Source organism: Odontomachus brunneus, unplaced genomic scaffold (assembly GCF_010583005.1).
Source record: "Odontomachus brunneus isolate Ranch 3 - 2012 unplaced genomic scaffold, Obru_v1 Obru_scaffold_167, whole genome shotgun sequence".
NCBI lineage: Eukaryota > Metazoa > Arthropoda > Insecta > Hymenoptera > Formicidae > Odontomachus > Odontomachus brunneus.
In genome coordinates, this window is record NW_022639617.1 from 164501 (window position 1) to 187433 (window position 22933).

The window sequence follows — 22933 nt, forward strand, 5'->3', positions numbered from 1 at the left end:
GTTCCGTTTTTAGAGACTTTAGAGATTTTAGGTAAAATATAAAAAACATTAAAAAAGATGATTTTTATAAACAAATACATCAATAAAAAATATATTCCATAAATACATTTGGTATGCGTAGTAAAATAAATAAAAACAAAAATAATGAAACACTATAATGCATCGTGAGATAAATCATTTTTCTTTTTTAGGTCACCCAAAAAATATAATCTTATCCTGAGCGGAATTTTTTTATATATAACCTAAAGAAGAAAAGCATAATATGTTTGAAATATTTTCCGTTTAGTTTTAGAAGTAATCTCTTAAGAAAATTTGCATATTTTTTAGAGGATTTTGGATTTAGAGAATATTTTTTCCAAGAAGAAAATATCTGAACACCGAAAAAACTCTAATCAAAATGTAATATTTCCTGTACATTCTGAATAAAAACTTTGACCAAAAGAATATTTCTCTTCTATAAAATATTTTCCTAATAAATAGGATATTTTCTTTCTGATTTTAGAGAATCCTCTTTTTATAAACAAATACATCAATAAAAAATATATTCCATAAATACATTTGGTATGCGTAGTAAAATAAATAAAAACAAAAATAATGAAACACTATAATGCATCGTGAGATAAATCATTTTTCTTTTTTAGGTGTATCACACCTAAAAAATATAATCTTATCCTGAGCGGAATTTTTTTATATATAACCTAAAGAAGAAAAGCATAATATATTTGAAATATTTTCCGTTTAGTTTTAGAAGTAATCTCTTAAGAAAATTTGCATATTTTTTAGGGGATTTTGGATTTAGAGAATATTTTTTCCAAGAAGAAAATATCTTAACACCGAAAAAACTCTAGTCGAAATGTAATATTTCCTGTACATTCTGAACAAAAACTTTGACCAAAAGAATATTTCTCTTCTATAAAATATTTTCCTAATAAATAGGATATTTTCTTTTTGATTTTAGAGAATCCTCTTAAGAGGATTTTCGATGTTAGAATATTTCCCAAAAGGAAAATATCCTAATACCCAAAAAAATATCTCAATTGCTAGTGTTATTTTTCCTGTACTCCCAAATTCTAAGAAAGAATATTCCTCTCCTAGGAATAATACTGCTCTTAGAATATTTCTCCTCGAATTTAGGTTTTAGAAGAATTCTCTCGATGGCGTATAGAGGATTTCGCCAAGGATAAGATTATATATTTTCGAGTGCGGCAAAGAGAGAGTCTCACGGGCCGCGGGTTTATGATGCGACACGAGGGCAGCCTCGTCAGCCCGGGTCGTCCTCAGTGATTTTTACTTTTTCGTTCGCCGTGCAAAAGCACGTCGCGGTACAAGATAAGCCGCGCTCGCAGCGAGGTATATATCGATTCAACGGAACCAAGGAAACCAGGATAGGCTGACTCGACCGACGGTGTCGCGCAGTCAACGTAGCCGCGGCCGTTGTGGTCCGAGTGAAGTCCTGCGGATTGAAGTCCAGCCGAGCACCTCGACATGTCCGAAGACACCGGTACGTACGTGTGTGCTCGCGAATACTCGTGCTCGCCGTCGTTATCGTCGCCGTCAGAGTCTTCGAGCCGAACCGGCCCGTACCGGCGTTCGTGACTGCACGCGCTATCAGCGATCTGTCCGCGCGATCACGCGGGACGCGTCTACACTTCCCCGATGGATCTCGCCCGCGCGATCCGCAAGATCGATCGGATTTATACACCGTCGAGGGGTCACGCGAGGATCATCACGCGCTCGCCGATTGCACCTTGACATTTTGCCCATCTCTTTGCGAAACTCTCTCGGCCCCGGCAAGAACGACGTCACGTGGAGGCGAGACCTCCACACGCTTGTCAATCAGCGGGCCGCTTGAAATCGCTGCCGGGAGACGCGTTAATTGGCGCGTCCATTTTTCGGCTTGCACGCGAGAACACGAGCGGCCGAAAGTTTCCCTCGAAAGTCTCATCAGTCAATCGGACACGCCTCGTCAAGTGCACGTACAGGGTGTTGCATTAATATTTTGGTCAATATGACGACTTGGGTTGCTTATTCACTTCGCTGGTAGGTGCGCGTGCCCGAACGCAGGCCTCTGTATATCCCGAAGGACCGTGTATGCGCAAGAAAAAGACACAAGAAAACAGAAATTCTTTCTTTCCTGCTACAGAAAACGCATAAAATGCCACTTGTAGGTTCTGAGGAGGACCTCTCCGCTCCGGGAGATGCTCTGTTCGTTTTCAATTTCGTGACGCCGTTTGCTCAATGTAAACATACCAGAACGCGGCGATTGTTCACTCGGGCGAATTAAAGAAACATTCGATTCTTCCCGAGAGAATGTCGCATCGCGGTCGGCCGAAAATAGTTCGTAGTTCACGCGAATAATTCAGAAAAGAGGAGCGATCTTATCATGTTACAGACATTGAATCGACATTCCGCGGAATTTCACAGGTGAGATAATATTCAATTATCAAGATTTCCTTGTTTAATTCCTTATATCTTCGAAAAATTATTTATAAGATAGATTCTATTTATAAGCTAATCAGAGAGAGAGAGAGAGAGAGAGAGAGAGAGAGAGGAATATCATTGCGAAAATTTAAATTCTATCTAATTTGTCGTTTCTTTAAAGAAATCTTAGTTTTCAATGAATAGTTTTCAATTACAGACACGTATTTATGCACACACAGGAAAATATATGCTGCGTTCAAGAACATATTACCTGTTTCAAGTATTTCATTAGTTGTATCTCTGCATATATTAGTTGTGTATCGGTAAATTTATCATAAAAGTTCATCCTGATTCATTCAAAATGCATTCTGAATTCTAATGAATTTGGCACTCAATCAATAATATGAAATTGCAAGAAAAGTCCGGTTCACTCAGAGTTGCACCAATTTTTTCTTCAGTAAAATTTCACATTCTTGTAAAGAAAATAAATTCTTCTTTCGAGCGCATAACAATGAGTCTTACCGAGATTGGCGATGAGTGTATTTCGAGGCTACTGAAATAAAAATATTCCTCGTCGAAGGGGTGACCGATATTCAAAACAAGAAAAGTAAACTGAATAATCGTTTTTCTCAGTAGCGGAAGGATAATTTCCTCTGTGCGTCTCAATTAACATGAAGTTCCTGTTATCCGCAAAAGATCTTCACAGTCCACTGCGCGACATGGAATGTCACTTGGAGAATTAGAAAGTTCACTTGAAGAATTACGGTTCACTTGCGCTAATGGCCGATTGCACACGCGGGGTGAGCCTATAAATTACTTTGAAGCAACGAAATGTAACGAACGACTTGGCTGGCCCGAACGTCGTACGTGGCGCTACGCGAGACATTCAATGGATATATAAAGTGCTGAACATTTCACGATGAGACACAGCGTGCGTATGTGTGTGTAGTCCCTTTTATTTCCGTGTTCTGAATCATTGACGAGCCCGCCGTATGTGTCTTGACGCAAACTCGGTATAGCCACCCCTCCAACCTACCTGTCCCCCCGGAGCGGCTATAGCACCATAAGTCATCAGGTGCGACATTTGCGACGTCGAGCGCCGCGCGCGCTATGATAGAAATAGATATCGAGTGATCTCGATTTAGATCAACGATAACGATTGGCGCCGGCGAACGGACTGTGTCTCTACGACAAAGGACGCGAAGGGGTGGCCGAAGAAATTCCGTCCTATATTTATGAATCGAGCCGAAACGACTGGTAAAGCCGTGGCCCTTCGTCGTCTACACGTTTCCTCGTGGCTCCCTTGCTCGCACGAAAACACGATTCGAAAGCTCTTTCTCTCCCCCTCCTGAGCTCGCGTCGTAAAAGTATCACTCGTAGCACGTCAATATCTGGTCAATTCATCCGCTCAACGGAAGAGCCCGTTCAACGAAATGTCGCGTACGAAGTGTGCGCGTGTAATCGCCGTTAACGATCTTCCCATCCCGGAATATCGTATCTTTTATCTGCGGTTAATCGACCTCCGAGAGCAAAACGACACAGGGCGCTATTCACTCCATCCCCCAGTTACGAACTTCATACAAACCCGTAAAACTATCGCGTCTCCCGTCCCAGGCACCCGGTGTTATCACCCCCGGCTCATCCCCAATCTCAGCATCTGCTAATCGAATCTATCAGAAAGTCGTGCCGACCGCCGATTTCTCACTTCCGCCCCCGCGAATCTCGTGACCGCAAACGAGTTCCTGGTTAGACGTACATGTGTGTATGAGTGGGTGGGTGCGAGGGGAGAAACTCGCGGCTGTCGAAAGATATCTCACGTACAAAATCGTCGGCGCCTGGCAGCCACGCGAGAGAGTTAGGCCCCGATTAGCGATCCGATTCCTATTTCTCGCACGGAATCGCTCGCGCCCGCGAGAAATCACGAAATCACCCCGCTACCCCCGGAGGTGGAGGGCGAACGTGCACGAGAACGCGCGGGGAACGGCGTGCCTCTCTTATCACGTAGGCGGTGTTAACACCTACTGCTATGGGTAGAGGTAGGTGTTGGATACCCGGGGTATCACGGTGCCGTCAGTTCCGCGTCGTATCTTCCGCCCGATAGGTCACACAGTCGTCGTCGTCGTCGTCGTCGTTTGCTCTATGGTCGTTGTCGTTGATCGCTCGCGAGACCCCGGCCGTGCCGTTTCGAGTCATTTGAAGAGAGAGTCATGGCCTTCTCGGGCGAGGGACGCGATCCCCTGGAGCACACGAGTCTTTACCAGCGCGCTGGTCAGACACTCTTTCTGTTTTGCGCGCGTTCGTAAGAAAGAGGGGAGGAAAGGAAAGAATTCGCGGAGGGAAGTTTTCATTACTCAAAACCCCCGTTCCTAGGCTTGTGTCGACAATTGTCATCTGGAACTTGCCTCATACGAGACACTCGGGTCTCTATTCGGAGTTAGATGATAGTTTCTCAGTTGAATCGCGACTCCAGATGTAATTGGTCTGTTCTTTGTAGCCGCACTGCTGAACTAGCGCAAGTTAGAGTGAGATAAGTATATACAGGGAGTTGAAAAAAAAGGGTCACATATTTTGATAGCAGGTAGTATTGATCAAAACAAGAAGAAAAGTTCTAATTAACATGGGTCCTAAGACTAATATCTTCTAAGATACAAGCTATTTTAATATGAAATGTAATCATTTATCTTTCATAAAAAAACTGAAGTAAAGAAACTGAATGTATGATAACAAAATAAAAACTCTTTTTTTACAAAAGCAAAAAATTTTAATGCTGACTCAGCATTAGAGGAGGTGATTGCCATTCACCCCTTTTGCTATTTGAGCTCTTTGTCATTTTCTTATTAGTCGTGTCATCTTTAGAATGTAATGAACAAAGGAGTAGGGGAGAGTGGGATACAATGGGGATATCTGACCAGCCTGGTGTATTTGAAAGAGTGCGTGATTCTCTAAGACGTAGGGCTGAAACATACGTGAGAGTGAATGGCAATTACAAAGAGCACCTCCTCTAATGCTGAGTCAGCATTAAAATTTTTTGTTTTTTGTAAAAAAAAAGTTTTTATTTTGTTATCATACATTCAGTTTCTTTACTTCAGTTTTTTTAAGGAAGATAAATGATTACATTTCATATTAAAATAAAAATTGTTTCTTTATTTCCCTTTGTTAATTTTTTATTTTTTAAGGCATCTAGAAAAAAGATATCCCCATTGTATCCCACTCTCCCCTACTCCTTTGTTCATTACATTCTAAAGATGACACGACTAATAAGAAAATGACAAAGAGCTCAAATAACAAAATAGCTTGTATCTTAGAAGATATTAGTCTTAGGACCCATGTTAATTAAACCTTTTCTTCTTGTTTTGATCAATACTACCTGCTGTCAAAATATGTGACCTTTTTTTCCAATACCCTGTATATATTTTTCTTACTCTAACTTACCGCACCAATTCAGCGGTGCAAAGAACGGACTTACGTCACGTGTGTTATATAATTCAACTGAGAAATTTGGAACTAATCTGAGAATTTTTAGATCTAATTTAAATATCTGAAAATCTGAAACAAACAAACGAAACAAACTTCAAGTAACGACTATTAATATAGACCCAAGATTCGTATTAATAGTTGACACCTGCGGCTATCTCGTGCGAGATGTGAGAAATGAATATTTTTCAGATTCAGATCTATGTTTTCAGTTGTGTTATAATACGTGTGACACCCAGCAAACAAGATGACGTCTCTAACGTCAATAATACGTCATTAAGACGTCATTTGACGTCATCTTGTTTGCTGGGCACTGGGATCTGTAATCGCGCGATTCAACTGAAAAACTCTCATCTAACGCTCAAATTTGAGTATCTCACTTGGAAGACAAGTTTCACTATTAATAACGGCTCCTGCAACCTCGATCGTCGTTCATGGCGAGAATTTTCGGATTATATTCATCTCCCTATTGTAATTGCACAATCGGCGCACTGTTTTGCAGAGAGCGAGGACAGCGATGCCGAGGGTGGTTTGGGCAACGTGAACAAGATGGTGATGCGACCACCGGGCCACAGTGGCAAAGCCAAGAAGGGTCACATCTGCTTCGACGCGACCTTCGAGACCGGCAATCTCGGAAGGGTGGACCTGATCTCTGAGTTCGAGTACGATCTCTTCATCAGGCCCGACACCTGCGGCCCCCGGCTGCGCATGTGGTTCAACTTCACCGTGGACAACGTGAAGGCGGATCAGCGGGTGATCTTCAACATCGTGAACATCTCGAAGAGCGCGAATCTCTTCCGGCAGGGGATGACGCCGCTGGTGAAGAGCAGCAGCAGGCCGAAGTGGCAGCGGATACCGCGAGAGCAGGTAAGATTTGTTTTCGGATTAATTAAAGCTTTGATCTTCACACCTTTTAATTGAAGAACTTACAAGTAAACCTACCCCAAAGTTACACTTCGATTCCTTTCTAATTTGGCACAAATGTAGAAGTACAAAAAATATTTAGGTCATATTAATGGCACATAAGTAGCTAGCACGGATGTCTTAGTGCTATTAAATACTAATATAACTTTAATATTAATATGATTGTGGGAGGATAAAAATTACTGTCGAAGCCTCGGTGGCCAAATGAAAAGGCGTCCCGCCCGGAAAGTGAGGAGGTTTCAGGTTCGAGTCCCGGCGAAGGCAGTTTTTTCGCAACATATATAATAAAAAGGAATCTATTTGAGTCTTCGGTTTAATGGGGGTTTGGGATTTTAATTAAAATATATATTTAAAATTGGGACTCAAGGATCGGTCTAGGAATGGAAGGTTGATTCTCCGCGTACGGTAATCGAAGAGAAAATTTCGATACGTGCGTTTGACATACTGGACATTTTTATCCTCCCACAATCATATTAACATTAAAGTTATATTAGTATTTAATAGCACTAAGACATCCGTGATAGCTCCTTATGTGCCATTAATATTTCACTATTAGTTAACTCTATTCAAGGAGCGTTCTATTATTTCGGTTTATATTTAGGTTATATTTTTTCACTTTGGTCCACTTTGAGTTTCACGGACAGTTTATAGCTTTTTAATGTTCTCACTCTTATCATCAACAAGTGCAACAAAAATGCATAAGAAATAAAATTGAATACAAGATATAGTTAAATAATTTTAACAAAATCGACATAGCTGAGACACGAACTATTCTAAATGTCTTTAGCCGAGATTCCAACCGGAAATATTTTAAATTTGTGTTGAATTAGTCAAAAATGACTCGAATCTCGGACAAACCGAGAGAGAAATCCGGCAATTTTAATTAAAATTTTAACAAAATCGACATAGCTGAGACACGAACTATTCTAAATGTCTTTAGCCGAGATTCCAACCGGAAATATTTTAAATTTGTGTTGAATTAGTCAAAAATGACTCGAATCTCGGACAAACCGAGAGAGAAATCCGGCAATTTTAATTAAAATTTTAACAAAATCGGCATAGTTGAAACATGAACCACTCTAAATTTCTTTAGCCGAAATTCCAACAGAAATACTTCAAATCTGTGCTAAATTAGTAAAAAATGGTTCGAATCTTGGCCAAATTATTTGTATAAATGATTTTTTCAACTTTTTACATGTTTTGTTTAAACATTTTATTATTTACACAAATAATTTTATACATTTGACTTCATATTCATAATCAGCAAACCAAAAATGCCTATATCTTGTATTCAATTTTATTTCTTACACATTTTTGCTTGTTGATCATAGGAGTGAGAACATTAAAACTACTAAACTGCCTGTAAAACTCAAAGTGGGCCAAAGTGAAAAAATATGACCTAAATATTTTTTGCTTCTATATTTGTGCCAAATTAGAAAGAAATCGAAGTGTACCTTTTGGATAGGATTACTCGTTAGAAGTCTCGACTGAGCGCGTACCCGCGAAATAAATTCGCGATTTTGAGGGTTGTGGGAGAAGGTCGATGCGATTTCTCGTATCCTGATGAAAACCTTTGCAGTGCCGTACGGCGTAATTGCAGAAGTGTCGATTTTAATAAGCCGTCTCGTCGATTATGCAAATCAAATCTCTAGATTCATCGCGCGACTAACACAGGAACGCCGCGATATTTACATCAGCGATATCGACGACTGAAATCTCGAGAAACTGTGTCGGAACGCGAATTTCCGATATTCAATTAATCCATCGGCTATTACCGGCGGCCTTCTAAATTAGAATTATCGACGCCGCAAATCACGACTGACGTCGCTAACTAGACGGCCGATCGTCGTCGTGCATTCTCACAGATATTATCGAGTACTGCGTTATTCTTATCAAAATATATTATTATATAGTTTGCGCGCGATCTTAAAGTGTTATCATTGCAAATTCTCTTTTGAGGTTAAAATGTCGACCGCGTTTCGCTCGCTTCATTAAGGTTTCCAGAATATGTATATTTTTCTATTTGAAAAATGTTTTATAAAATATTTTATATCTTATTTGAAACATGTTTTATATGTAATATTTTATATTAGTGCATGTAAGTAAATACGTTATTAAAGTACGTATCGAATAAATGTTTCTCATTTCCTAGATATATTTTTCCTAGTGTATATATATTCTCTACTCTTTAAATTTCTTGGAGTGAAAATACTGCCACTCTTGCAATAAGAGTGAAATATTCACTCCAGTCGAGTGAAACAGTCACTCCTGTGGCAGTATTTACTCTTCATAGGAGCGAATGTTTCACTCGATTGGAGTGAATATTTCACTCTTACTGCAAGAGTGGCAGTATTTTCACTCCAAGAAATTTAGAGAGTGTGTTGGACATTTAAATATTCGCATTTAAAGACCAAAACGCACACAATATTCCGAATTAGGTGTACGTGTCCTAAAATTTATACTTTTTAACTTAACACTCGTTAAAAAAAAACACAATCTACTCCCGCTTTCAGGTGTTCTACTACAGATCCGCGCAACACCAGAATCATTATGTGCTGAGCTTCGCGTTCGCGTTCGACCGCGAGGATGACGTATATCAGTTCGCCCTGACTTATCCGTATTCGTACACCCGCTACTTGGGACACCTGGACAATCTGTGCGGCAGACCGCTGTATACGAAGCGGGAAACGCTGGCTGAGTCGATTCAGAAGAGGAGTGTAGAGCTCGTAACTATAACCTCCGACCTCGAAGACACGGAGCGACCTAGAAAAGTGGTCGTTGTCCTCGCTAGAGTTCACCCGGGCGAGTCGCCGTCTTCCTTCGTGTGTCAGGGCTTGATGGATTTCTTGGTCAGCGCGCATCCTATAGCTCAGGTGCTCCGGGAATACGTGATCTTTAAGATAGTGCCGATGCTGAATCCGGACGGCGTCTTTCTCGGAAATTACAGGTGAGAGTGTCCCTGTCTGTCTCTATAACTAATTTAAACTAGCTGTCGCCAACAGTGAGACCAATTTAAAAGCCAGAAGGGACCGTGGCGTTTTCGAATTCCGTTTTGGCTTTGAGACGGTTAATACTTCGGTGATGAATTGTCTTCCCTCTAGCTGACGAAATTAGAAATCAATGGAAAACTTAACTTCACTTTGCTTTTAAGATCGAGAATGAAAAGAACAGAAAAGCTTCAGTATAAAGCTCAAGCGGTAAACAAATTGACCAACCACACAGTCGATGATTCCCTTTACAGCTCGAGAATATTCGATTGTGTTTAGTCAATCCTTTTATTGCTCAAGTTTTTCTGCCAAGACCTTAAGTATCACGAACGAAGAACGTCACGGGAGAGAGGATACGTAAGGTCCGATTATTTCGCGACAATTTCGATCATTAAGGTCCAGCGTGATGGGCCTGGACCTGAATCGATCGTGGAACTGCATCTCCGAATGGATACATCCCACCTTGCTCGCCGCAAGATCGCTACTGAAGTCCCTCGAGAAGAATTCGCAAACACCTTTGGACTGCGTGTTGGATCTGCACGCGCATACCAATGCGACAGGTGTTTTCGTTTACGGAAGCACGTACGAGGACGTCTACAGGTAATTCTAACCCTTTTTCGGCCGCGTAACATTAGAGGTCTCGTTAAACCGGAGCCCGTTGAAGCGTGAAAATGAGTCACGTTCTACTGAAGCGAAAAAAGGAAGGAAAAGGTCGTCGCCGTGACCTTCGTAACTAACCGTAAGCCCGTGTAATCCAATCTGATTGACGGCTGCCAGCCTCTCAGGTACGAGAGACACATTGTGCTGCCGAAATTGTTGGCTCAACACGCGGAGGACTACGAGCTGGGAAACACCATGTACAATCAGGACCATAACAAAGCCGGGACAGCTCGTCGTTATCTGTGCTCCATTCTGAAGGAGCACGTCAACTGCTACAGCATCGAGGTTTCCATGTACGGTTACAACAAGAAAGGGATGCCCGGCATAATGCCGTACACGGAAGAGAGCTGTATCCTTCGCGCGACCCCCCCCCCCCCCCCCCATGATAACAAGACACGTCGAAGTGATCGCGAATGAATACCCAAGTAGAAGAATTTCCAGGAAAAACTGAAAACTCACTAGCCAGAAATTGGCTAGCTAGGATTTAAACAGCGATATCTCAGAAGCTGGACAGGAAAATGGTGGTCAAATAATGGTCATGTAAATACATAATATAATACATATACATTCTTGTCCCGCTTTGAGCCATTCTCAGTAAAAAATATAAACATTGAATGCTATCAAAATATTTTGCGTCTCTCCTGAGAAGCGACCATGAATATGGCCTATACTGAGAGAAAAAAATAGTTGGAATAACTATAATCTCACTATATTTTATAGTTCGTTTTGGCCTCAAACATATATTTATAGTTCATTTAAACATGAAGATATAGTAGAATGAACACAGATTTATAGTCACCATCTTATTACTCTATATATATGGTAAAGCACCTTTTGGGAATATAGTTACATGTACTTATATTTGCCAAATATTCCAATTGTATTGACTATATAAAATAGTTAATTTCTCTTACCATTCAATATTTGCCATATTTACCATATTTTTTATTTCAAATAATTATAATTCTTGGTAAAAATTTTACACGGGTCAGTTATACTATACTTATATTGTAAATATTACAAATATTATGGTAACATTTACTATAAAAATTATATTCCTAACTATAATATTTTTGCTATGCCATTATAGTTCCAAATATCATACATTTTTCTCTCAGTGTACGAGCAATGCATCGGCAATGCACATGGATTGAAGTAAAGTTCACACTGGCTTCATCCATGTGCTGAGTGGGGAACTGATCGGTGAACAGGAGAGGATCTTTGCAGTGACATCTCGTCTAAAATAAGTCTCGTATAAAATAACTTTTCTTACCCGATGTGACATATTTCTTTCTTATCGTGCGTTTAGCATAAAAATACTTAGATAGGCGTTCAATGTTTATATTTCTTACTGACAACGGCTCACAGCAGGGCCGAAACGTATATGTATTGTATTGTGTATTTACATGACTATTAGATATTATTATCAGCTCCAAAATCCAGCTTTTATTTGTTTGTTTTTTAATCTTTTTTAGTTGTGATTGTATATCAGCACTGAGCCGTTATTTATTAAATCGTCGGATAGTGTTACGATATATGGGGCGTGATTCACCTTATTTCATCTTATCAGCCGACGTTGCATTCGAGAAATTTCAAGCCTTGACTGTCAGACTCGATCGCAGATTACAGGCTGGGTCGTAATCTGGCTCGTGTCTTCCTGGAGTACTACAAGCTTACTGGGCTTATCCCGTCCGGGCTGCCCGATCAGCCGTCGAACAGGCGAACGCGTCAATCCCGACAGAGACATCGTCTTCCAAGGGAGCCCCGGCCGAGAACAATCAGGACTCCGGCGACCTTGCATCTCGCCAGCATTTATGAGTAATTATCTCTAACCTTTTCACGCGATATCAATCGCGATGGATCTCGCAGAGTTATCGCCATTATCATGAGACGTACATAACAAAAATGAAAGTAAGACCCGTATTACCTCTTAAATGATATGCCTGGACAAAATTCGTGATAAAATATTAAATTCCTATGTTGATTTACTTAAGCTATTGTATATCTTCTTAATTCATAGCACGAACAAATTAGCTTTGTATTCCATTTTCCAAAATTCTATAAGAAAAATAGCAATAAAGAGAAAACTCTAGGTATATGTTTATTAAAAGAAAAACTCGCCCTCCTCCCGGGGGGAATTGCGCAGATATTTAAATCATCACTGAATAGGAAACAATTGACACTTGAAACTTGTCTCACACGAGACGTTCAGATTTTTACTCAAAGCTCCAATTGAAAAGCTCCCATCTAACTCTGAATTCAAATCTGAGTACCTCACTTCAAACAATTTTCAAATGACAACTATTAATAAGACTTAAGAAGAAGAAAGAGAGCGCAGCTTGCTTGAGTCAATCAATGTTTTATCAACGTCTGCTTTCCCGTGATGAATAAAGAATCAAGTCCGCCGTCTCCAAGAGCGATAGCTCTCCGAGCGGGGCGCTTTGCGGGCGGGGAGTTTCGCTCCAATGTCGACCAATGCGAGAAAGGGTGGAAAGTGCAATCCGCGTGATCGCGCGCCCGTTCGTTTAGCTCGCACCCGAAATAGATCTCGCTCGCCCGCGTTGCATGCGCTATTTGTCGGCGTTACTACCGTCGTTACTACGGTAGTCGGCTAATCTCGGGTCGAATCGTCAGGTACTTCCGGGAGGAGGCTGCTGAGCCGCTCCCGAGCGCGCGTTACCGATCGATGAGCGGGACGCGGATGGGCCAGCCCGGAACCGGAATCGCGAGTGAAACTGGAACGACGGGCGTCGGCGGGTGCAGGAGCCGGAGCTACAGGTTCCGGAGCCCCGGGGCACCACTCGACAGGGTGCAATCCCTGACGACGGGACGATCCGCCGCTGCCGCCACCGTCGCCGCCGAGCCGCGGCTCACCATTATCGATTTCAATCAGCTGACACGGGGCGGTTTGGAGCTCGCGACCAGCAGGAACCGAGCGACGGTACCTCGCAGGAGCGTCAAGTCGCGCAGATAACGATCATCCCGCCTCGGATTTCCTCCCCGACGCGAAATCCACGGAGACGCGGACGTCTCCGCGGCTAAAATTTCACACGGCTACTACGCACTACGCCACTTCCATTGCGTAACACGGACAGGGCGAGGGAGGCTAGGGGCTTGCTTTCGCGCCTGCATCGCTGTGCTGTTATCCACGCGCTGGAACAGCTTCCGCGAGATAAGAGTATCGATGAGCGGCCGGTGGGGGGAAGACGCCGACGTTGATCTGCGCGGAATGCTCGCAATTCTCGTATTTGGTCAAGGAGCTGAACTGTCGCGTCGCGTCGATCGACACAGGAGAGAGAAGGCTTTTCTCGAGGAGGAGAGGAAGAGATCTTCTTTTCGGGGCGATTGTATCGAATATCGCGGATGCTGAGTATGCGCGTTAGTGATAAGCTTTCGTTTCTCTTAGAATAATGTCGACTCGGAAGATATCTCGACGATAACGGGGCGCGAGAGCACACAGAAAAGTGTAAGCAGCAAGCGAATTGTCAATCACAGCTGATTATTCTCCTTACAATCCGAGAATAATCGATGGTGATTGGTTCATTTTCTTACTGCTTACATTTCTCTGTGTGCCGCGGCTCTTAAGGGTCGTTCACAATGAGGTCGCGATTACGCTTCAAAGTGGTGGCACTAGTCTGTGAATCCATCATGTGTCTACTTCCTTCGCGTGAACTTCGCGAAGAGTTTTTTTGAATTCGTCAATGAAACTTTATATCCTTCACGAGGTTACGCGAAAGAAATAGTATACACGATCGCTTCACAGACTGGTCCTACGACTTTCAAACGTAACCGCGGCCACATTGTAGACGATCCTTTATTCTTCGCACTGTCAAACGTTGATTCTCTTTCTCTCTTTCTCTCTCTCTCTCTCTCTCTCTCTCTCTCTCTCTCTCTCACGCAAACGCACAAGAGCGTATTTCTCCGACCTTCTCTTATGCTACCTTAGACACCTTATTCGTGACAATAAATGATTTCCCTGGTTGCTAGAGCTTATCGATAAAGCGATACGTATACCTTACCGTGTGTATGTATACATTTTCATGAGACTTGTTACATTTCTTATGGTCGTTTATGATATCGTTGCCAAGAGATAATAACTATGTTATGCTAACTACTTCTACGTTAAAATGTAGATATGTTGACAAAATAAAATGGATTATCAAGAATCAAATGAAACTTGGAAAAATACATGCTTTCACACATTACAACACCGTTCCCGAATCGCAGCTGGAGCTTCGTGCGTAATTATTTTGTGAAGTTTGCACGTATCGAAGTGTACAATCGCCACGCGACGGTTGTTAATTTGGAAAAATGAATTTTCGAAATATCTCGACACAGATAATTTGCGGGCATTTTCCAACAAGAAATATCTGAGGAGAAATATCTGATTAACTTTCCGAGAAGAGATATCTGATTAACGAACCGCCAATTTGGAAATCTCTTTGATAATGCAATAGTAATGAATTGACTCCTTTCGTGCTCTGAATTGACGACGCCATTCAAAGTTTCTTGTAAAATTAGAGGTCAACGCCGTTGCCGGCGCCTTTTGAGTTTCAAAGCTATGGCTACTTTAGATCTAAAAGCCGAAAGAGGTTTTTGAGTGTTTCACAAGAAACTTTAAAAGGTGTCCTTGGGACGTACAGCAGAGTCGACATCGCGTTGATCGTCGGATGAAACGATCAGGTAGCGGGCCAAGATGCGAAACCGTTTGGTTGGCCGAGCAAAACACCTGTCGTATTTTCGTGAAGCACACACACACACACACCGGTAGACAGTGGTCGTGTGGCGAACGGACAATGCTTCAGGTGCTTTTCGGGAACGATCGCGGCGCTCTGCCGGCACTTGCTCGACGATGATGTTTGCACGTACCTGAGAAGGTGACAATTACGTTTCCTAAAACTCAACGAACCCGCGCTCGATGCACGCGCGCATTGAATGGACAGAACACGCAGGTACTACGCGACGGCCCGGTACACCTGGCCAGGTACGGACCTAAGGATACTCGGATACTGGGCGCGGGTGTGTCCGTGCATTTAACGGACGACGGCGACGATAACGGCAACGACGACAACGACGGGAAAGTCGTGTATACTAATCGTGCTTGCGAATTCAACCACGAACAACGAACAAACGAATTTACCGTGTGCGTGTACCGTATACGTCACTGTACGTGTGCGTACGTGTGTATACACCAGGTATATGTGTGTTTTCTCGAGCGTCGATGTGATGTACGGGTGCGTGTGCGTGTGTGTACGTTCGTGGAGACGACGTTGTGCGTGAGAGCGTCGGTCGGTGTCCCTACGCGACGACGGTGCGTCTGTGTGTGTGTGTGTGTGTGTGTGTGTGTGTATGTGTGTGTGTGTGTGTGTGTGTGTGTGTAGTTGTGTGTGTGTATACGTATGTATATGTATATACTGTTTCGTGTACGTGTGCTGATACTGCGGTTATATATTATACGTGTACATGTCAATCAATCGGAACTGAAGAGGAACTAAAACGGAAAGAAATGAAACTATAGCGAAAGAAGGGAGCAGACAAGCGGCCAGTAGCTCTTCTACCCCTGAGCTCGAGACGGAACTGGCCCGTGGGCCGCCCGGCTGCCTGGCGAGACCCCAGCGACACCCCTCGACTCCGCCACCCGCCACCAGCCATCCTCCTTCGCCGTTCTCCCTCCTGCCGCCCTTTGCCTCACCGCCACCCCTCGATGACGTTCTCTTTCGCACTCCCGTCGTCGAGAGTACACCGTCGCGCATCCCCCTCGAACCGGGCTCGGTACTTCGGGGTTGGACGAGAGCAGGGCGGTGGTCGTTGAACCAGGTATATAGCCGGCTGCCGTCTGCGTCGTGCGAGTTGCGCAGCGGCAAAACCGCCCTTACACAACACACACACACACATACGCAGACATGCATATCGTTCACCACCCCCGTCCTCATCCCTTGCCTATCCCGCGGGGTTACAACCCCCGCGTGCACCCTGTCGCCGCAGCGTAGCTCTCGGACGGTTCCCCAGGAGAAGCGACTAACCTCCGCGAACCCGGCAGGGCGTGGAGAGGACGAGGGGTCGGGACCGTTGTCGGGCGAAGGGGTGGTAGGCGGAGGAGGAGGATGAGGAGGAGGAGGAGGGTTGAATAGCAAGGGGATGGATCTGTGCAGCGGAGTCGACGTGTACGTGTACGTGCGCTAGTGGATTAATATCGGAGCCCGCGTTGGATTCTCGCCGGGGCCCGAAATGATTTAATTCCGGGCTTTAATCCGGGCTTTTATCCGCGCCTCGATATCAGATTATACATCGTCGGGCCTTCTTTTTTCTCCTCGCCCTTTCTTTCATCCGCCGCGGGAACCGCGCCAAGAACCGGCGATCGAGCCTCTCCCTCCCTCCCTCCTCTCTACCTCTGAATTTCTATTTTTCTTCTCATAAAGGTTCGGGTGTTTTATCGTACCCGAGGGGGGAAACTTTGTATCGGAGCTGTTGACTCTATACGCGCCTCTTTTCCCCTTGTCGTTACGCCTTATGTGTATCTCTCTGTCGCGAGTTTTAATTTTAAAATATAACAAAATGGACCGCAAAGATATTTTGTAGGTATAAGATATTTTAAATAGAGATGACGAAAACAGCGTGTCGAGAAATTTCCAACGGTTAATAGTTACTGACTAAAAAACGTTTTAAGATATTTCAGAGAGAGAATTGAAATATTTTATATTACGTATATATTAAATGTTATAGAGACGCCTAAGAGACGTAAAAATATTAGAGAAATGTCTCTTGGACATACGAGAGTATGCCGAGACTAATATGTTTCCTAAATTTTCATATTCACAGAGAAAAGTGAACTTCATATCCCATAAATGAATTCTCAAGTTTTTGTCTGAAACGTCGTAAAATCAGTTTAGGGCCGACTACTTTGAACTATTTTGACTACTTACATTGAGAAAAAAGTATTTGACAATTTATTTCCAGGTTTATTCACAGAAATAAATTTTACATTCCACAAATAAATTTTCAAGTGTTGTATGTCCAAGTATGTAAATTTTCTAGTATTTTTTATATTTCAGACTTTGAACTACTTTGACTACTTACATTGAGAAAAAAGTATTTGATAATTTATTTCCAGGTTTATTCACAGAAATAAATTTTATATTCCACAAATAAATTTTCAAGTGTTGTATGTTGAAGTATGTAAATTTTCTAGTATTTTTTATATTTCAGACATCTCTGTAACATCTAATATACATCTGAAAATATTTTAGTTCTTCTTCTCTCTTTCTCTTTGAAATACTTTAAAGCGTTTTTAGTCAGTGCCGCTGCTCGACTATTAATCTTCGTTCTTGGAATTTCTCGACGTGCTGTTTTTGTCTTCATCTTCATTTAAAATACCTTACACCTACGGAATTTTCTTTGTCAGTATAGATTCTATATCTGTTAATATTGTTTTGACGATAATACTTTTCACAGATACATGTTCGACGTAGGGAAATTTTCAACGACTTACTGCATGAAAAGAAAAAAAAAAGAGTAAGTTTACTCACTCGGCTCGTCGATGGCTTGCATTTCCAGACGGTCGGTGGACTTTGGCGCCGACTTGTTCTCATAAGCGATCTTCTATTGTTCGTGGTAGTGCAGTTCTTCGCAAATCTCTCAGATACTCTCTGTCGTCACGGTCGAATCTGGAACATTCCAAAAACACAGAATGCATTACGTATTTCGCTTGATATCTCCTTTTCCTCCTCTCTACCTCTTTTCAATTATTCACTTTGAATCTCAAGTTTAACGCAACGGAATCCTAGACAGCACAATATCCTGGAGGATATCCTGGAGACATTCTCAGGATACAAAAGATGATGTTCTCAAAAGATCTTTAGAATGTCCTGTGGAGATCCTGTGCTGTTGGAGATATTACCTGTATAGCGAACGCGAAGAATAACCTCACAACGCCGCGACGCGCAGCTTTTTAAATTCGACATTTAGAATGTCTTGCGTCGCCAATAGATTTCACGCAAAATCGAACGGTTACTGTAACACGATCAAGAAAATCGAGACGCGATTACATGGAGATATTGTAACAAACGAGGGACGTCGCAAGATTTCTAGCCAGAATACCGGCGTGACAAAGTTCGCGGGAAACTGAGTAGCGGAAGTAGAGTAAAAACCCAGAAAAAATTTTCTCTTGGCATATTCTAGTCAAAAAGACATTTTTCTAGTATCTTATGTCCTTTAAACGTCTTCACAACATTAAATATATACCTGAAAGTATTTCAGCTTTCTCCAAAATGCCTTAAAATTTCTCTCAATCAATAACGCTGCTCGGCTTAGGGGTTGAGTACAATAAAAGGAATAAGGAACAGGGAACAGAGATTAAGGAATAAGGAAAATAAGAAATAACACTATTCCTCTGTTCCTCTTTTCTGCGTTGATAAATTAAGTTTCATGTTTTAATATTAAACTGTTCCCTATTCTTTGTTTCCTGTTTTCTATTCTCGATTCTCTATTTCTTATTTCTTTTATTGTGCTCAGCCCTTTAATCTTCGCCGTTGGAAATTTCTCGACACGCTGTTTGCTAAGTCTATTAAAAATAACTTGTATCTATAGAATATCTTTGCAGTCCCTACACACTCGCTATTTAGTTATATTTTAAACTTGAAACTCTAGCGATAATGTCGCTAAAGGCCTATTCAGAGATAAACTTGCATGATGTGTATAGGTATAAGAAAATCAACAAATGAAGATCCGTGCAGCGAAAAGATATCTTATTGGCTTTCTGCTGTAAGTCGTTAATAATGGACGAGGAACCAGGAGTGAGTTGTAAATGAATCACTAGTCCATCATAAGACAATAACAAGTCAATGATCAGTGACTGCATGAAGATGGCCCAATTCCATTTCTTACGGCTTAAAAGTTATGATTGCTTTATGACTGACCAATCAAAGAGCAATACGTGTCCGCCATCTTTATCGAGAGAAATGGCTAGAAGTTTGTTTGTTTTCGAAGAACTTTTGAACTAATTCAATAAGTTAGAATGAAACAAATATATTTTTTCCACTTTAACTTATTGCATCAGTTCAGAAATTTTCCGAAAACGAACAGACCTAGTGGATGCTATTATAGAATAAACCTCGATCAGAATAATTCCGTTTTCGCCTGTCATAGACATACGATTGGTCAATTTTCTTATATGTATTATGCGACGATGAATGAGTGAGTGAGTGAGTGAGTGTGAGAGAGTGTGTGTAAGAAAGAGAGAGAGTTGCGTTCCAATATTTACTGCCAATATTGAAAATCTATAGTATACGTTACATGAACTATAGATTTTCAGTACTGGCAGTACATATTGGAACGCAGCCTACGCAAGTTTATCTGGACAAGCCTTTATAGCGTTATTAACTTAAAGATGCGCCACTGTAGAACGTATCGCGGTGCAACTTTAGAGCCAACGCACCAGCACATCCGTAACATGTTACGTTATATTAAGTACTGACAATGCAATGGCCATACTTGTACGTAAAATTAAACTTAAGTCAACGCACAAAGAAATCCGTAAACTTAACATGTTACGGATGTTCTTACACATGCGGAGGCTCTTAGCGCCTGTCAAGGCGCTTGTGACACCTAGCATGATAAATATGAAAGAGCAATAGTTAGCAATGAAAAATTCGTCTCGAGTACTAAAGTAAAATATATAAAAGAGATCACGCGAGTTTGTAAAAGCTGGTTTATGATGGCCGTAATCCGTTAACTTATGCCGGAATCGTAAAAAATTGACCAATCATAGTCGAATTATAGAAGAATAATCGAATGTGATTGGTCAATTTTTTATTCCGGTATAAGTTAACCGATTACGGCCATCATAAACCGGCCTTAACTTGCGAAATATTCTACGTAAAAATATCTTACTCTTCGATCGACTTAACCTATATCGAATTCATCTTATCATCATTTTTACTTTAATATTACGATTGAAAAGCATCTAATATGAAACATACTAGCGATATTAAACCAGAAAAGCACATCTAGCTCGAGTCTACTTTCGACATTTTCAGAATAAACGTGTTTTATTTGGATATTTGTGCGTCGCGAGATGTTGTACCTGCCGATAACAATTGATCGATCTTTCTTGCCAATTCGTACTCTCGAAATATCTATTATTTGCAAGTGAAACTTGCGATACTCACTGTTATTGATCGAGTTATTTTATTATAAATGTTTTTTGTTTCTGTATACTGAACAGGAACGAGAATTATAAGCAATCTCACACGTAATAAAGTTTTATTATTAATCGCCCGCTAAATGATAAAGAAAGAGATGATAAAGCGCAACACTTAATTGACAACTATTGTCCGAATATCTCTCAAATATTAGTTTTACAATAATTTAACAATAGTTTTTAGGAAAGAAAACATGGGTAAGTTTGCGATAAAGAGTAAAAAGAATATATCTGCAAAACACTAACCTTAAAATACAGAAAATAAAGCAAATACGTGTGAGTTGGAAAAGTATATCCCAAACTTCTCTTCAGAGGCTATGGGAAGTGTTACCAAAGCAAAGAATACAGAGTCATCTCGTTAGTGCGCAATTTGTCCCAAAGAACGCGGAAGCTTCCCATTGGCGCTATGTCATCTCAAGAGATAGTGACAAGCAACTTCCCTAGTGCCGATCTGCATGGAAAAGATCTCTTGAGGAAATTTTTATAAATAGAAGATTTCGACTTTATTTTTACACTCATTCTTCTGTTTCTTTGTGAAACGCGCAATATAACGTTTAATTTCTCGAAAGCCAAGCAGTCTAAGGTTTTGAGCATCATCTTGTTGCGTTCAGCGCGATATGAAGCATCATTCAGCAAATGGCGTTGAGATATTAAATTACCGGAAGCTATATATTGAAGGAAGAAAGGAAGCATCGTTCACGAGTCTTTATCGAACATAATGGCACTTGTTGTCGAAAGAATAGTAGTATATTATATTGCACGTAGTGTTTCTCGAATTGGCACATGAAACTATCAAAGTGCGTTCGGATTTTTCGGACACAAGCGACTTGCGATTAATCTAGTTATTTATACTCAGTGCAATAACCGTTCAAGATATCGACATGTCTTATTGTTTTCATTATTGTAATTTATCATTAACACTTCATACATACGTTCTTATTAAGTCGTTTTTCACAAGGAAACTGCATGAAGTAAGTGGGAGTGGGATCCTCGAGGAATACCGTGCACGACGTGAAACACACGTTGAAACTCCCGCGAACAAAGAGAAGCATAAGAGCGGCCACCAGCTTGATTTCAATGGTCAGAGCTAGGCTGAGTTCCCACTAAGCGCGTCAGGCGTCGCGTCGTCTACTCCGTCACGAGTTAACCAATCAAATCCTCTAATTGGGATAACGCGACGCGCGACGCACGACGCACTTGTTCCAATGGAACGATTTGATTGGTTAACTCGTGACGCAGCAGACGATGCGACGCGTGACGCGCTCAGTGGGAATTCAGCCTTAAAGCTGGCCACACACACTTTCCGTAACAGTAATCATAAGACGTAACGTAAGAATTGATCAATCATGTTGAGAATCGTCGAATTGTAAGGTCGCCATTTGAATACTCGTTCGTAATTGGTCAATTCTTATGTTACGTCTTACGGTTACTGTTATGGAAAGTGTGTGTGACCAGCTTAGGCGCATTTTCGAGACGTCATCTAACAAAATGCGTTCGTTAGGCATATTTTCGCGATGATAACGATAAAATAAGCTTGGTTCGTGCACGTTATACTTCCGTATAATGATAGTATTTCAAAAAAGGAGAGACGTCCAATCACTCTATTCTTGTCTCATCACTAATGAGCGGACCGCGCGAATTAGGCACGAAGCGAACTAGTGGAGATATTATCGCAAAACTAAATTATCGGAAGCTCCCAATATGCTCGTTTCGACGGTTGAGAGTATTATGGCGTGACATTCGAGCACGTGCTCGCGCACGCGTATTTACATGACCCGGACGCGCCCCTCAAGCGCCGCTCAGTCAACGGCACGAGCCAGCCGTTGACGACCCGTTTACCTAGCCTTTGTGGAGCCTAGAGTTTTTGTTAAACCGTTGCCCAGGGCAGCGATCATGTAACTTTTCCCTTAGGGTGGAAACGTGAAAAGTGAAAAGTTTCACGTGAACTCGTAATCACGTAACTCGGCGAAACGTGGAAACGTGAAAGTTTTCACGTGAACTTGTTAGCCATGAAATGTGCTGGCGGAAAAGTGAAAATCTAGTGACATGATGAATGCGGAATATATTATGCTACTGCTGTGAAGAGATACATGAAACATAATAATCCTAAAGTTATAGCGATGTTTTTAAGGTTAATATGTTCTTCAGCCGATGGATATAGCTGATTTGGCCGATATTGAAATCATATAGGAACCATATTTAGTGATTTGTGCTTTTCACACATAGAGTTATGGCTCCTGCACACAGGACGTGGTGATACTTGCCGCGC

At 41.7% G+C, this 22933-nt stretch overlaps 2 protein-coding genes across 4 annotated transcripts in view; one reads left to right on the top strand and one right to left on the bottom strand.

The window, feature by feature from the left end:
- LOC116851191 (ELAV-like protein 3) overlaps positions 1-20970 on the bottom strand; it is a 66223-nt gene extending 45253 nt beyond the window's left edge. Inside the window, exons 1-2 of one of the 2 annotated variants that reach the window (XM_032830369.1) lie at positions 20911-20970; positions 17993-18130 (exon numbers count right to left, since the gene is read on the bottom strand). The gene's annotated coding sequence lies outside the window, so the exon portion shown is untranslated. Of the gene's footprint in view, positions 1-15335; positions 16038-17992; positions 18131-20910 lie in introns of those variants that run through there. The other variant, XM_032830366.1, reaches the window with a different exon arrangement.
- LOC116851190 (cytosolic carboxypeptidase 6) lies at positions 1130-14544 on the top strand. 2 transcript variants are annotated; one of them, XM_032830364.1, is made up of 7 exons: positions 1130-1501; positions 6398-6762; positions 9333-9766; positions 10203-10406; positions 10592-10815; positions 12089-12284; positions 13101-14544. In XM_032830364.1, the coding sequence occupies exons 1-7, from the start codon at positions 1486-1488 to the stop codon at positions 13438-13440; spliced, it is 1779 nt and encodes a 592-aa protein (XP_032686255.1). In that variant the 5' UTR covers positions 1130-1485; the 3' UTR covers positions 13441-14544. The 2 variants fall into 2 exon arrangements, with proteins under 2 accessions (XP_032686255.1, XP_032686254.1); XM_032830363.1 differs by lacking the exon at positions 1130-1501 and adding an exon at positions 4513-4689.
- Positions 20971-22933: the final 1963 nt, after the last annotated feature.